This window comes from Grammomys surdaster, unplaced genomic scaffold, assembly GCF_004785775.1.
Source record: "Grammomys surdaster isolate TR1022 unplaced genomic scaffold, NIH_TR_1.0 188, whole genome shotgun sequence".
In the NCBI taxonomy this organism is placed as follows: Eukaryota; Metazoa; Chordata; class Mammalia; order Rodentia; family Muridae; genus Grammomys; species Grammomys surdaster.
Window position 1 is genome coordinate 14,786,302 of NW_021604633.1, and position 13,338 is coordinate 14,799,639.

General features: G+C 41.8%; 1 protein-coding gene across 1 annotated transcript in view; it reads left to right on the forward strand.

Moving 5' to 3' along the window:
* Positions 1–13,338, forward strand: part of Dock4 (dedicator of cytokinesis 4) — a 411,722-nt gene that overhangs the window by 190,831 nt on the left and 207,553 nt on the right. Inside the window, exons 6-7 of the mRNA XM_028768807.1 lie at positions 1,277–1,425; positions 6,091–6,175. Coding sequence (XP_028624640.1) covers positions 1,277–1,425; positions 6,091–6,175 — 234 coding nt within the window. The remainder of the gene's footprint in view (positions 1–1,276; positions 1,426–6,090; positions 6,176–13,338) is intronic.

The following is a 13,338-nucleotide window of genomic DNA, read 5'->3' on the forward strand; positions in this document are numbered from 1 at the left end:
TGTGGTAAGATGTATATTTTTCAGTGTTGGTAAAGAAACAATATTTTTTAAGAGCTTATTCTGAACCATGCAGAATCATAATATTACTAGGAACATGACCATTTTTCTTCACTGTCTTCATGCTAATTCCTGTGTCTGCACAGTACCTCCCTGTGGTGCATACTGTGGTGCTCTTTACAGATAAGAAAACACAGAGAAATTAATGAATTGCTAGAGTGTTTTATCCTAGAAATGACATAGGTGGAAGTCAGGTGACAATCATCTGTGCCATTGTTACACATGTGGTCACAAACCCATAGAATATCTTTGTGGAGAAACAGTACTGCCCAGTTTCACTGCTGACTGTGCTATCCTCAGGAGCAATATCCAGATTTGAACCCAGGTTTTACCCATCTTCCTTTTCTGAAATCATGGGGATTGGTTAATAGCTTTGACAAAGATATATTGAAGATACATGATTTCTTTGATTAAATTTAAAAGCACCTGTCATTGGTCAGTGGTGGCGCACGCCTTTAATCCCAGCATTGGGAGGCAGAGGCAGGTGGATTTCTGAGTTTAAGGCTAGCCTGGTCTACAGAGTGAGTTCCAGGACAGCCAGGGTTATAAAGAGAAACCCTGTCTTGAAAAAAAAAAAAGAAAGAAAGAAAGAAAAGAAAAAGCCCCTGGTTTTTTATGAGCCTGAGTACTGATCAGATAATTGTAGTAAACAGTGATCAGTGCTTGAGTCTGGAAGCTCTCCTTGTGTTCATATTCAACTGATGAAGAATTAGGACCAACATTTGAGAAATAAGTGGGTGCTGATGTTTCTATGGCATTTGTTTCACTTGCATGCTACCATGGCTCAGACAAAAAAACATGAGCACTAGTTAGTAGTCAGGGGAAACTGCTTGACAAGTAGAAGTCAGGCCACACCTTAAAGTATGATAGCGCTAAGGAGAAAGACCTAGGAGAGGAAAGCCTCTCTGTGTACTAAAGCAGAGACTAGGCCAAGCCTAGGTATAGCACAGTGAGAGGAAGGAACGTAGCATCTGTCTGTGTTGAGCAGTTTGGGCAGTTGAGACATTGTTGTTGGCTTGGACAGGAAAGCAGCGTTGTAAGAGTTGGATGAAAAAACATAGAACTGCAAGTCCCTCTGAGGAAAAGGAAATGGGAAAACTTTATTGGTGGAGAAGCCATCTAAACCGTGGCAAACACTTGGTCCCCCACCATCTTTTAGTTACCTTCCATTCAATCATGAGGACTGACTGCCAAATCTCTGTGCTTCCACATCCCTTAGAGAAATGAAGGAGATCTCTTCCATCGCCTGTGGCACATCATGAATGAAATCCTAGATCTGCGGCGGCAGGTGCTAGTTGGCCATCTTACCCATGACAGGATGAAGGATGTGAAGCGCCACATTACTGCCCGGCTGGATTGGGGAAATGAGTGAGTACCAACAATGACAGGGTACTGGAAGGAGCATAGAAGTGATACCAGTCAAGCCAGTATGTGCTGAGTCCACTGGAAGGAACCCATCGAGGATGGAGCCAAAAAGCCACATCCATGGTTCTGGTGTCAGCACTACCTTCTTTTTTTTTTTTCTTCCTAATACCCTATAGTCTATATACTACATAGTATATAGGCAGTCACAAGAAATATAATAATCATAGAGATTATTGATTAGATGATATGTTTTCTGACTAAAATGTTTTTTCTTCTTCTGTAGTCATTAGGTTTGGTACATGTATTTGCTTTTATTGTATAACTGTTCTATATCATAGTGTAGCTCAGCACTGTAACCCAGAGGAAAACACTGATCTTACTAGTCTCTGCTAAATGTCTTACGACAAGTGTGCAGCTATGAGACATCCTGTGCAGGCATAATGGCCACTTGGAAGAGCTGTTTCGGAGGGCTCAAGTAAAGGCTGCCACTAACTGAGATCTACTCTTAAAAATGGGAGGGACTTATTTAAAATATCAGGCAAGCACTTAAGTAGTAACTCTAGTCACTGAAAACTCCACCCTAAGCTGATACTCTAAGTATGAATATTGATACAGGAATGACAAACTAGAATAAGCCAGCTTTGGCCATGCTTGCTATACCCTTCCTTTCTATTTTATCAAGCTCTTGTTTGCTACTGGACCTTTAGTGGATCTCAGTTCAGGATTTCGGGAGATCTTGAAGAATGGGAAGGAATATGGGACATAAAAAGACAAAATACCAGGAATGAAACCATGAGTGACTTACCTCTTTCTGGAACTGGAGAAACCAATCTGGAAGTAGAAAGTTACGTCCTCTGAATATAGGAAGTGACTTTCTCAGAAGCCAAATTTACTTTTTGCCAAATATGTTAAGGGACTACACAGACTCACTCCCAGATTTTAATCGACCTCTCGCCCACAATCCTTGTGATATATTGAATACGATATGCCACTCAGCTTTTTACAGACAATAAAATATTCCACTTAAATATGCCTAAAAGAGTCATTCCAGTGAGAAATAAAAGCAAAAACAAAAAACAAAACAGCAACAAAAAAAACCAGGCATGTAATGGCAAGAGGAACATTGAACTAGGGACTGTATAATTTTTTTTCTTTTCTTTATTTGTGTGTGTGTGTGTGTGTGTATTTGCACATGCTGATTAGAGGCCAACTTGCAGGCGTTGGTTCCTCCTTCCACCATGTATGTCCTTGGAGATTGAACTTAGAGCCTCAGGATTGGAGACAGGTATATTTACTTCCTGGGCTATCACACCCATGCTGACCTAGAAGTCCAAGGACTCTGTCAGCTCCAGGACTGTTAGATGGAGAGCACATGGACCTCTTGGTGGATTAGATTTGCAGCATTAGATTGAGTTTCTCCTTTGTGCATGCAGTAATCTTGAGAGGGACAGCTTTTAAAGCTGTCAGAGCCTGACTTCATGTGCTCCTTATTCCTTTGTGCGGTTGATTAATTTTTTTTTTTTATTTCTTTCCTTTGTTATTGTTTTCCCCCCTTGGGAGAATTTCTCTATGTGGCCTTGTTTGACCTGTAGACACTCTTGACCAGGCTGGCTTCAAGCTCAGAGATCCTCTTGCCTCTGACTCACAAATGCTATGATTAAAGGTATGTGAGACCATGCCCGGATCACTTGTTCTTTATTCTTATTTTTAAAATCCTTTGACTTTTTACCTAGTTATATTTGGTTACTATGCCGGTCCTCATTTACATGGGGACTAGTTTGTTAATAGGGATGTTGGATCAAATTAGATTATCAAAAATCATGAGGAAACATGGACTAGACCAAAAAACAAAGAAACAGACGACAACAACAACAAAACAACCCTTTCAGTTGGAAGAAGGAGAACAGAATGGGGAAGTGCAGGAAAATTGTGAATGCAGGCTGTATTAGGCTGTTCTTGTCTTATATGAGCTCCAGCTTATGCCTTGTGTAGTTCTATGGCTAAGTTAAGGTAAGTTGGTAAAAAACAAATTGATGTATGAAAATGAACAGCACAAGTTAAACCATCCTTAAGCTCATGAGTTTTCACAAGTTTATTCTATTTTCAAATTTTATTGACAATTTAGTTAAGAATAATTTACAGTCTAGAAATTATAGATTTGCCATATTCCTTTAAGGATAAATCCATTCCCTCATTAAAGAGTGCTAAGTGGAAAGCAAATTAAGATAATTCCTTTGCCGATTAAAGGAGGTCATATTGTCCTGGAAAATGATCTGTCAGTACATAAATCTCTTATCGAACATAAATTGAGAAGGTGTTCAGTGTCAGATTGCGTATCAGACTACTGAAGAACAGTGGAGAGGCGTCCTCTGGATTTGGGGAGCTTAGATGAAGTGGGAGGTGATCCATCTTGTTCTCTAACAGAATCAGTAAAAAATAATCCCCAGGCAGAAGTGATACAGACGTCTGTCACTCCTTGAGTCCACAGTGGCCTCTGAATTCCTGTTGAGAGTCCATGGAAGGGCTAAGAGCTTCATCCTTCCTTCTAGTGTCACAGAGTATTTTAGTGACTAGGCTAATATAAAATTTGTCCCTTTCTGCCCAACTCCGGGCTTCCCTTATAGTCTTGCTCCATCTGTTTTCTCTAAGCTTTGCCTATTTTTTTCATATTCTTATTAAAACAATATTCTAATTCTAGTCAAACAGCGGCTTGTTTGCCCTTAGACTTTACCAATTAACTGACAGCAATAAATAGCAACAGGTAAGATGCTTTTTACACATTTATGACTTGAAGAAGCTAGGAGCAACTGGTAACTCAGGCCAGTCAGAGAACAGAAGCTTTAAGTACTACGTCTTTCTGTAGAAGTTCAGGAAGGGCCTGAAGCTCACAGCTGGAGTTCATCTGGCTCACTTTTGTAGTACTGGAGGTGCTTGGCTCTTCACAGATCTTTTCTTTCTAATGTTATAAGAGTGGATCTAAATTCTCAGGTTCAGCGTCACAAAGGAGTATCAATGACAACCAGTAGGTAAGCAGGTAAGTCCTGTTTGAGTTAAACATTTCCTACTAGGCTTTCCAACTGCTGCCTAGCTGGGGATTGCTTCCACAGAGGTCAGGTGCCCACATGAGACGTAGCTGGATATCCATCATTAAGATAGTCACACGAATACTCTCTGCCTTTGCCTCTCCCAGGAAAGAATGAGGCTTGGGTTCCTTCTTTTAGAAGAAACTTTGGCTGGGTGGGTGCTAAGATTCTTATGTGATTGTATGTTCCATATCTTGTGCTAGAGTATATTTCACCAGCAGGTAAACCTGGTGTCAAATGACTTATTACTATTAGTTTATATGTTTCCAGGGAGGGAGTGGAGACTAGGAACTGACCCTGGAGTTTTTGATTATAAACAGATGTACTGATTGTTATCTGAATATTCAACTGAAAGAGTAGATATGCAATTTCAATATCTGAACATTGTTTAAGAAAGCAAGGAAAGAATTGGGTGCTTAGTGACAGTCTTCCACTATTTAAGAGCTAGTATTTTTCAGGGGTGACTGGGTAGTGCTTGGCTTGATGTAAATGCTGAATTAGCAATCTTAATGATGAGGCCTTCATGAGATTTTGAGGCAAGCATAGGATTTCTGGAGTCTCTGTTAATCGTAAATAAAAAGGTTAAGAAAGCTGTGATGCTGTCATTGGAAAGGCAATGCGGGAAGTCTTCCTGGAAGGTGATGCTATAAAGAAAGTGATACCACGGGAGAGTCTCAGAGTAACTTGTCCTCAGTGAGCTAAGCAGGAGAGCAGGGGTCTGCAAAAGAAGGTAGTATAGTAGACACAGAACATTACAAAGACAGTGGGGACCCTTTTGGGGTGACCACCAATGCTTAAAGGAGGTAAAGGGACTTATGTAGCATTGCTGTCAGTGTTGCATAGTGGTTGACCCAGAGAGGAGTATGCTATCAATATTACTGGGGGAAACTGGTTGATAAAGGGGGTTACACTCACATTCTGCTGTCCATGGTAAGACATACTAAATTGAGCACCATACCACTAACCCATGCAGGTGATAGAACGTCAACCTCAACATAGTAAGTCACAAATTGGCCACAGCAGGGCTTGATAGAAAACCATTTTACCCCTATGGAATGGCTTAAGCTGTGCTGCCAGAACTCAGTTCTTGGCGTTTCTAATAATGTCTTACCCCAGATGCTGCCATGAACGAGAAACATACATTAGTTCTCAGGGCTTCACATGGGACATTTTAGCTAAAGTTAGCCTAGCTCAACCCCTCAAGCCAGACTTCGCTCTTGTCACTTCCTTTTTCTAGAAGCAAATGATGACTAGTTTTTAGAACACTCCCGTTTAGAAGGGTTTCTCTGTTGCTGATTTGTGGGTTGTTGAAGACTCCCCACTGCATAGTATCAAATGGCAGCATTGTCCTCTGGATAGCAAAACACCCTGTCATGATTTTCTTCTGTTGTCTTCTGTTTCCCACTTTTGCCCAACCCTGTCCTATGTCTTCTCCAACTGCAGAAACAAGTTGTGGTAGATACCATTGGAGAAAAAGAATTGTAGCTGATCAGATTTGACCACAGTTTCAGACACTAGTATAAACATTTGTAGTACTGTCCAGAAATGTGACTTTTCTCCCAAATGTTTGACATTTGTTTTCTAGACAACTGGGACTAGACCTGGTGCCTAGGAAGGAGTACGCAATGGTAGACCCAGAAGACATCAGCATCACTGAGCTGTACCGACTGGTAGGTGCACAGAACACTTGCTCACTGCCTCGCTGCTAATTTTGTGGTTTCCATGGCATTCTGTATACTAGATGCTTTAAGAACTGGATGTTCCTGGTTTAATTTGAAGAGAGTAAAGAGACATGCAAGCTGAGGTGACCATGCCCCCAAAGTACCAAGCCTCTTTTTCTGTCTTAGAACACTGTAGTTCTCCACTCAGCCCTCAACTTAACAGACTCTAGGAAGTACGATCAGACTTGTAAGTTCTTTCACAAATCTGTGTTCTTTTAGCTTTGTCCAGTAAAAGGCTTACAAGTTACCCTTCCTCACCTATGTGTTTCTCCATAATAAAATCTTAGCTGCTGTACATGGTGGTGCATTTCTTTGATCCCAGCACTTGGGAGGTAGACGAAGGTGGATCTCTTTGAGTTTGAGGCCAGAGTAAGTCCAGGACAGCCAGCACTGTTACACAGATAAACCCTGTCTCCAAAAACCAAGAAAGTCAGAGAGAAAGAGAGAGAGAGAGAGAGAGAGAGAGAGAGAGAGAGAGAGAGAGAGAGAGAGAGAGAGAGAGAAAGAGAAAGTTAGTTCACTAAGGTGCTATCCTTCCCCCTCCCCTTACATTATTATGTATATGGACTTCAAAAAGTATGTCTAAAAGTAGCCTTTAGCTGCTGGTTTTACATCTGTCTTTGGCCCCTACCCATTTCTAAGTGTTGGAGACTGTTAATAACCGTAAAATATTTGAACGTATTGCTCATCACACGATCACCCATCACACCATTTCTTCCTAGTTGCCTGGTATTCTACTTTTTGGGTTCGTTCCTTCAACATAGTCTAGTCTGCCTGTAGGTGAGAACCATCAGTTAACCTTGGTCAGGACATGTGAGATGAATCATATGTGATCATGAGAAGTCAGTCTTAGTTATCGTAGCTTCCCTTTCTTCCTTCATCATCCATGTATTCAGGATGTCTGTATTTTGTGCTGTGGTTTGGGATGCTTTCTGCTTTTTTTTTTAGAGTGTTCCTTAACTGTACACAGAACCTTTTGGCATCCAGTATTTTATGCTGTGGGCCTTTCTTGCATCTTCACTTAAACAGACTATCTGGTATGTCTTAAGGAAGCCATTAAAAGTAGTTGGAGGGGTACAACTCAGTGGGTAGAGCACTTGCCTAACATGCATAAAAACCCTGGGTTCTATCCCCTGCCCTGTATAAATCAGGTATGGTGGCACATGATTAATTCTAGCATGAAACAAATACACTCTATGCACTTTATTTGTCTATCATGTCTCCTTTCCTTTTTGAATCAGTCACATCCTGTAAAGTTGCATCTTTACTAACGACTTTACCTATTGATGACTGTATTCTCTCTTTTAAAAATGTCCCCGTGTTACAACTTGACATTGCACTGCCTTCTCTTTCCTTTGTTATGCTCAGCCTGACCTAGTGCAATGCTTTCCCAAATCACCAAGTCAGTGATTTTGAGGCCATTTTATATTATGAATACACCCTGGATTGTAGCTCCAAGCAACTGCATGTACAGCCTCTATCAACTCAGGACTTGGGGACTCAATATATAATCTCCTACTAAGTGGTGAAGCACTTCTTTTCATGTTGATGATGATTGCCTTTCCTCGAAATATATTTGAAAAACGCCTAAGCATGCAGTCGGGTTCCATTCCTTTTTTTTTTTAATTGAATATTTTATTTACATTTCATATGTTGTCCCCTTACCCCATCCCCCACCCACCCGGGAACCCCCCCATCCCCTTACCCCTCCTCCTTCTTCTCCGTGGATGTAACCCCCACCTACCCCCCCACTCCCACTTCCCCACCCTCAAAATTCCCACCCCCTGGGGAGTCCAGCCTTCATGAGGTCAAGGATCTCATCTTCCACCTATGCCCAGCAGGGTCCTCCACTCTTACATATTCAGCTGAAGCCCTGGATCCCTCCCTAAGTGCTCTCAGGCTGGTGGTTAGGACCCTGGGAGCTGTGGTTGGTTGGTATTGTTGCTCTCCTCATGGTGCCACAAACCCTTTCAGCTCCTTCAGTCCTCACTCTAACTCCTCCATTGAGAACCCCATGATCAGTTCAATGGCTAGTTATGAGCATCTGCCTCTGAATATGTCACACTCTTGAAGGCCTCTGAGGAGACATCCATATCAGGCCCTTATCAGCATGCACTTCCTGACTTCCACATCAGCATCTACCTTTGGTGACTGTACATGGGATGGATACTCAGGTGGAAAGGTCTTCAGATGGCCCCTCCTTCAGTTTCTGTCCCTCACTTTGTCTCCATATTTGCTCCCTTGAGTATTTTGTTGCTCGTTCTAAGAACTGAATCACCCCCACTTGGTCTAATCATCTTTAGTTCATCTTAATTAGAGAGCCAACATGGGAAATGTGATTGATATCATATGTGCTAAATCTGGGCCTTAGGTTTAGGTGCTTTTAGTGAAATGAATAATAGCAGCCTAGACATGATAGAAACTTAATTTTCCGATGATCTAGGACCAGGAAGTTCTAAATTGGTTTGTGGCTAAATTATGTGCACAAGTTACAGACTTTTGTATTTTTGCTATGTAGTACTTGTCTTTGAACAGCAAGGACACCTCAAAGTACAAGATAGCTACAGAAGTTGTTGGCTTCATGTCTGTCTGCTATGAAGTTGCAAGGACAAAAGTTCATTGCAGTTGACTAAGTTATTTTAACAAGCCTCCTTGAAAGTTCCACACAACACTTGCCTTTATTTGTCTTTGGCAGAGAGAGTAGCTGCACCTGCAGATTTAACTACAGATGTGAAAGGTTTGACTACTACCTAATAATGCCCTTCATCGATACAGTTTCATTTCTATATTTCTTTTCTAGTTTGGTTTTCTATATATAACTCTGCTTCTGTCTTTCCCTGTAAAATTGTATATAGGGTGTCAAATTGATTTAACCTCTTTTAACTACATTTTATTGGTGGTGGTAGCCTGAACTCAAAAGTTTTGAGAGGCTGACATCTCACATAGGCCCTGATTGATGGCAATGTCTGCCATTTCTGAGAAAGACAATAAGTGGGTGACTTGGCATCTTATAGTTCAGATTCTATCCAAAGTCATCTTTTTATAGATGAGAAACATAAAACATTGTAATTTTCTCTACAAAAATGTAATACCTCCTCAATAATTGCATGTTCCTGTTTTTAAGCAAAGTCAGTAGCCCTCCCCCCCAAAAAGAAGCAGTGTTTATGAACATCAGAAGGACACATGTTTTTTGTTTTGTTTTTTTGTAAGGCAGCTATTTCTCTTCTTACGTTTCTTATTATGTCCTGTCTTCATGAGGCAGCCTGCCACTCTGCTGTTTTCTCTCTGTGTAACCTGTCAGCATCTGCCTGCCTTGATTTCACCAGGAAGAGAAGTTGGGAGGCTCCATCACCAATTCCATGCCTTTGTTTGGCAGTATATTATCATTTTAGATCAAGGACCATGGAGGTTGACAGTATATTATCATTTTAGATCAAGGATGGTGGGGTGATGGTAAATATTCCCAGAAAAAATGATGTATCTCTTCAGAAGTTCCCACATTCATGTTGTATCCTGGGGAAGAAAGTACTGGTTTTGTGTTTTGGCCAGCTCTGTTCACAGATCTAGCTGGGAACATGCTAAACCTTACCTTGTTAACTCGTGTCTACCTAGAAAAGGTTGGATTGCCAAAGGAAATCTTAGTTCTGCTATAAAGAAAAGCTAATTGGCCAGAATCTTTGCTGGCAGAGTAATTTTTTTTCATGTCTTAGTCAATCCTTTCGTTTCCCCCCCCATGGGAGTTTTTGTTTGTTTGTTTGTTTTTGCTTGTTTGTTTGTTTGTTTGACAGGGTTTCTAAATATAGTCTAGTCTGGCTTTGAAGTCTCAATCCAGTGGTCTCAGCCCTCCAAGTGCTGTTCCAAACACAGCTAGGATAATTTTTTTAGGGACATTTTATGTGAGTAGGGTCCTGTTTTCTTGTTTGCAGTTCTTAGTGGTCTGTAGCAGTGGTTGCCAAATAGGAAACTGTTGTTATTGTTCTCCTCCTCTTCTACCTCCTCCTCTTCCTCCTCCTCTCCCTCCTCCTCCTCCTCCTCCTTCACTTTACATCCCACTTACTGCCCCCTCCCAGTCACCCCCTCTCATAATCCTTGCCCCATTCCCCTCCCCTGGGTATAGCTGTAGCCTGGTACTTCAAGTATCTGAAAGGCTAGAATCTTCCTCTCCCATTGAGGCCAAACAAGGCAGCCCAGCTAGTAGAACATATTCCATGAACAGGCACAGTTTTTGCGACAGCCCCTGCTCCAGTTGTTTGGGACCCACATGAAGACCAAGTTGCATATCTGCTACATATGTGTAGGGATGCCCAAGTCCAGCATGTTTATGTTCATTGGTTGGTGGTTCAGTCTCTGAGAGTCCCAAGGGTCCAGATGATGCATGTTGGTCTTCCTGTGGTCTTCTTGTCCCCTTAGGGACTGCAATCCCTCTTCCTATTCTTCCACTGGAGTCCCCAAGCTTCAATTACTGTTTGACTGTGGGTGTCTCCATCTATCCTGAGTCAGCTGGTGAGTGGAGCTTCTCAGAGGACAACCATGCTAGACTCCTTTCTACAAGCATAGCAGAGTATCATTAATAGTGTCAGGGATTGGTGTTTATCCATGTGATGGGTCTCAAGTTGGGCTGTGTATTGATTGGCCATTCCCTCAGTCTTTGCTCCATTCCCAATCCCTGCATTTCTAGTAGGCAAGATAAGTTTTGGATCAAATTTTTCAAAAGTGTCCCTGTTGCTCCACTGGGATTCCTGCCTGGCCACAGGAGGCAGCATCTCCAGTTTCCATGTCCCCAATGCTTTGAGTCATAGCTAAGGACACCCCCATTGATTCTTGGCCTCCATCCTATCCAAGGTCTCAGTCTCTTCCTGGAAATGCCCCTCCCTTGTCAAGTGCAGATTGCCAGATGGCCATGAGAAAATAGTGGTTCTTAAAGAAGTTTTACTACCTCCACCCCAAGGGTATATTTGATACAGGCCGAAGACAGATTTTGGTTGCTGCAAGGGGTGGCAGTAGAGAAAGTTTACTTTGGGGGTGCTATACAACCCCAGTGCCCTCTACAACTCTCTTCACCAAGATTGAAAAGGCTGGGTACTGTAGTCCATTCATCTAGTAGTTAATGTAGCACATGAGGAAAACCAGTTTGGATTGAAGAAATCTTTGAAGTGAATCTGTTTTTTCTCCTAATAAATGGTACAGTTAAAATATAAGCTATACGTACATGGGGGACAGCTGTCAGCTACATCTGTAGCCATACATTGTGTCAGGAAGGATTTGTTGTCTGTGTTGTGACTGTAAGTTATAGCTCTTGAAGTATTAGCATGCCTTTTTAATCATATTACTGAGGTGCTAGTTTCATAGAGATATTTTCAGCAGTCCTCAAAAGTAGTGAACTATCAAGACATAAGCACAAATTCATAACCTGTTTAAATCCAAATATATCCCAGATCTGGAAGAAGAGTGGGTGAGTAGGAGAAGGAGACGTAAGCACTAGAGAGTGCTACACAGAAGGGTCTGTGTCATAGGCACGTAGCCCAGAACTAGGCAGTCTCATTCCTAGCATGCAAGGTAGATTCCAGGACATAATTAATGACTTGTCAGATGCAACAGTACATTTTTTTCCAGTCTGCTGTGATTTGTATCTCTCTGCATATGATCTCCATCAATGATTCTCAACCCTCATTGCCCATTAGAGCCACCTGGGGAGCCTTTAAACCTACAGCTCTCGAGACCCCTTCCTACCCCCCTAGAAATTCTCATTTAATTGTTCTGGGACAGGACCTGGTGTAACTATTTTTTAAAAGCTCTCTTGGTGACTCTAAAGAGCAGTCAAGGTTGAGAACCACTGCTCTAGATATGTTACATTATTTGCATGAGTAAGGGAGCCAATTCTGTTCCCCCTGTTGGTTCCTATTGCATACCACCATTGGTGCTGGAAACTTTGTACTCTGCAAGTCAAGATCAGACACCTCCTTCAGGTCAGTTCTTTGCAAGAGGCCTTTGAGTCTGTGGCCCCTGCTCTGGCCTTTGGTACTCATCATTTCTCTGGAGTAGTTTGTGCTGTGCTACACTTTTGACTCTACCTTTGTAGGGCCTTTAAGTAACTCAGCAAGTAAGTTAGCAATTCTAAGAGGGAAATTCTTCCTTTTGAACTAAAGAGATTAGTTTTATGAGCATGTGAGGTGTCTTTTGCCACAGTGAAAGAATTTTGAAAGCACAAAATAGAACAAACCTCACAGAAGCCAGAAGTGTTTCTTTTTTAAAAAAGGATGAGGATACACACACACACTCACTTTCACAGTGAGGCATCCATGTGCCTGATGAGCAGGGGCCAGCTAAAAGTCTGTTTAGTAGGTTACTTGTTTGTGATCTTTCTGCTTTTAGATAGTTCAGAATAAAAGTTAGAAACATATAAACTTTCTGATGATGTCATATAATTGCATTTACAACTAAATTTGAAATTGCAAAAACCCGATTTGCCTTGCAAGTTGACTAATCATTTGGTAATTATTGAATTCTATTTACAAGCCTTAAGAGGTAGCTGATATAGAGATGTGGTTATGTGCCTTCACCCTGACAACCATTCATAGCCATAGACTGAACGCTGGAGTCCAAATCCCTGATGCTAAATGTATTCCATTATTAGTGAAGAGGCTCATAGAGAGTAACAGTAGGCAGTCTGTGATAGGAAAGGGACCATGCCATTCCCTACGTTACCATCTCTCCTTCTGATAATGCCCAGGCTTTCCGGGTCCTTTCCCTGCCCCGTTATTCCTCATCAGTCAGAGATCCAATAGCTGAGTAGACGGGCAGCAGCTGGCAGCTGGCTCAATGTGTACATGCCGAATAGAGATTTCGAAGCCTCATCTCAATGTCTTTTTGTTTTTCTGCAAGTATTTACCTACTATCCTCCAAAGGAATAGAAGGAAAACAACCTGCATCGTCACGACAATCAGACCTGGAAGTTCTGTCCTAAAGAGGTCACAATTCTTACTTTGGTAGTGCTTTACTAAAGGGTATTCTGACTTCCCAGGCTCAAACCAAAACACCCTTTTGGGTTCTTTTTACAATATAGATTTCCCATACACTAATCTGTCTCTCTCCCTCTCCCCTCCTCTCCCCTC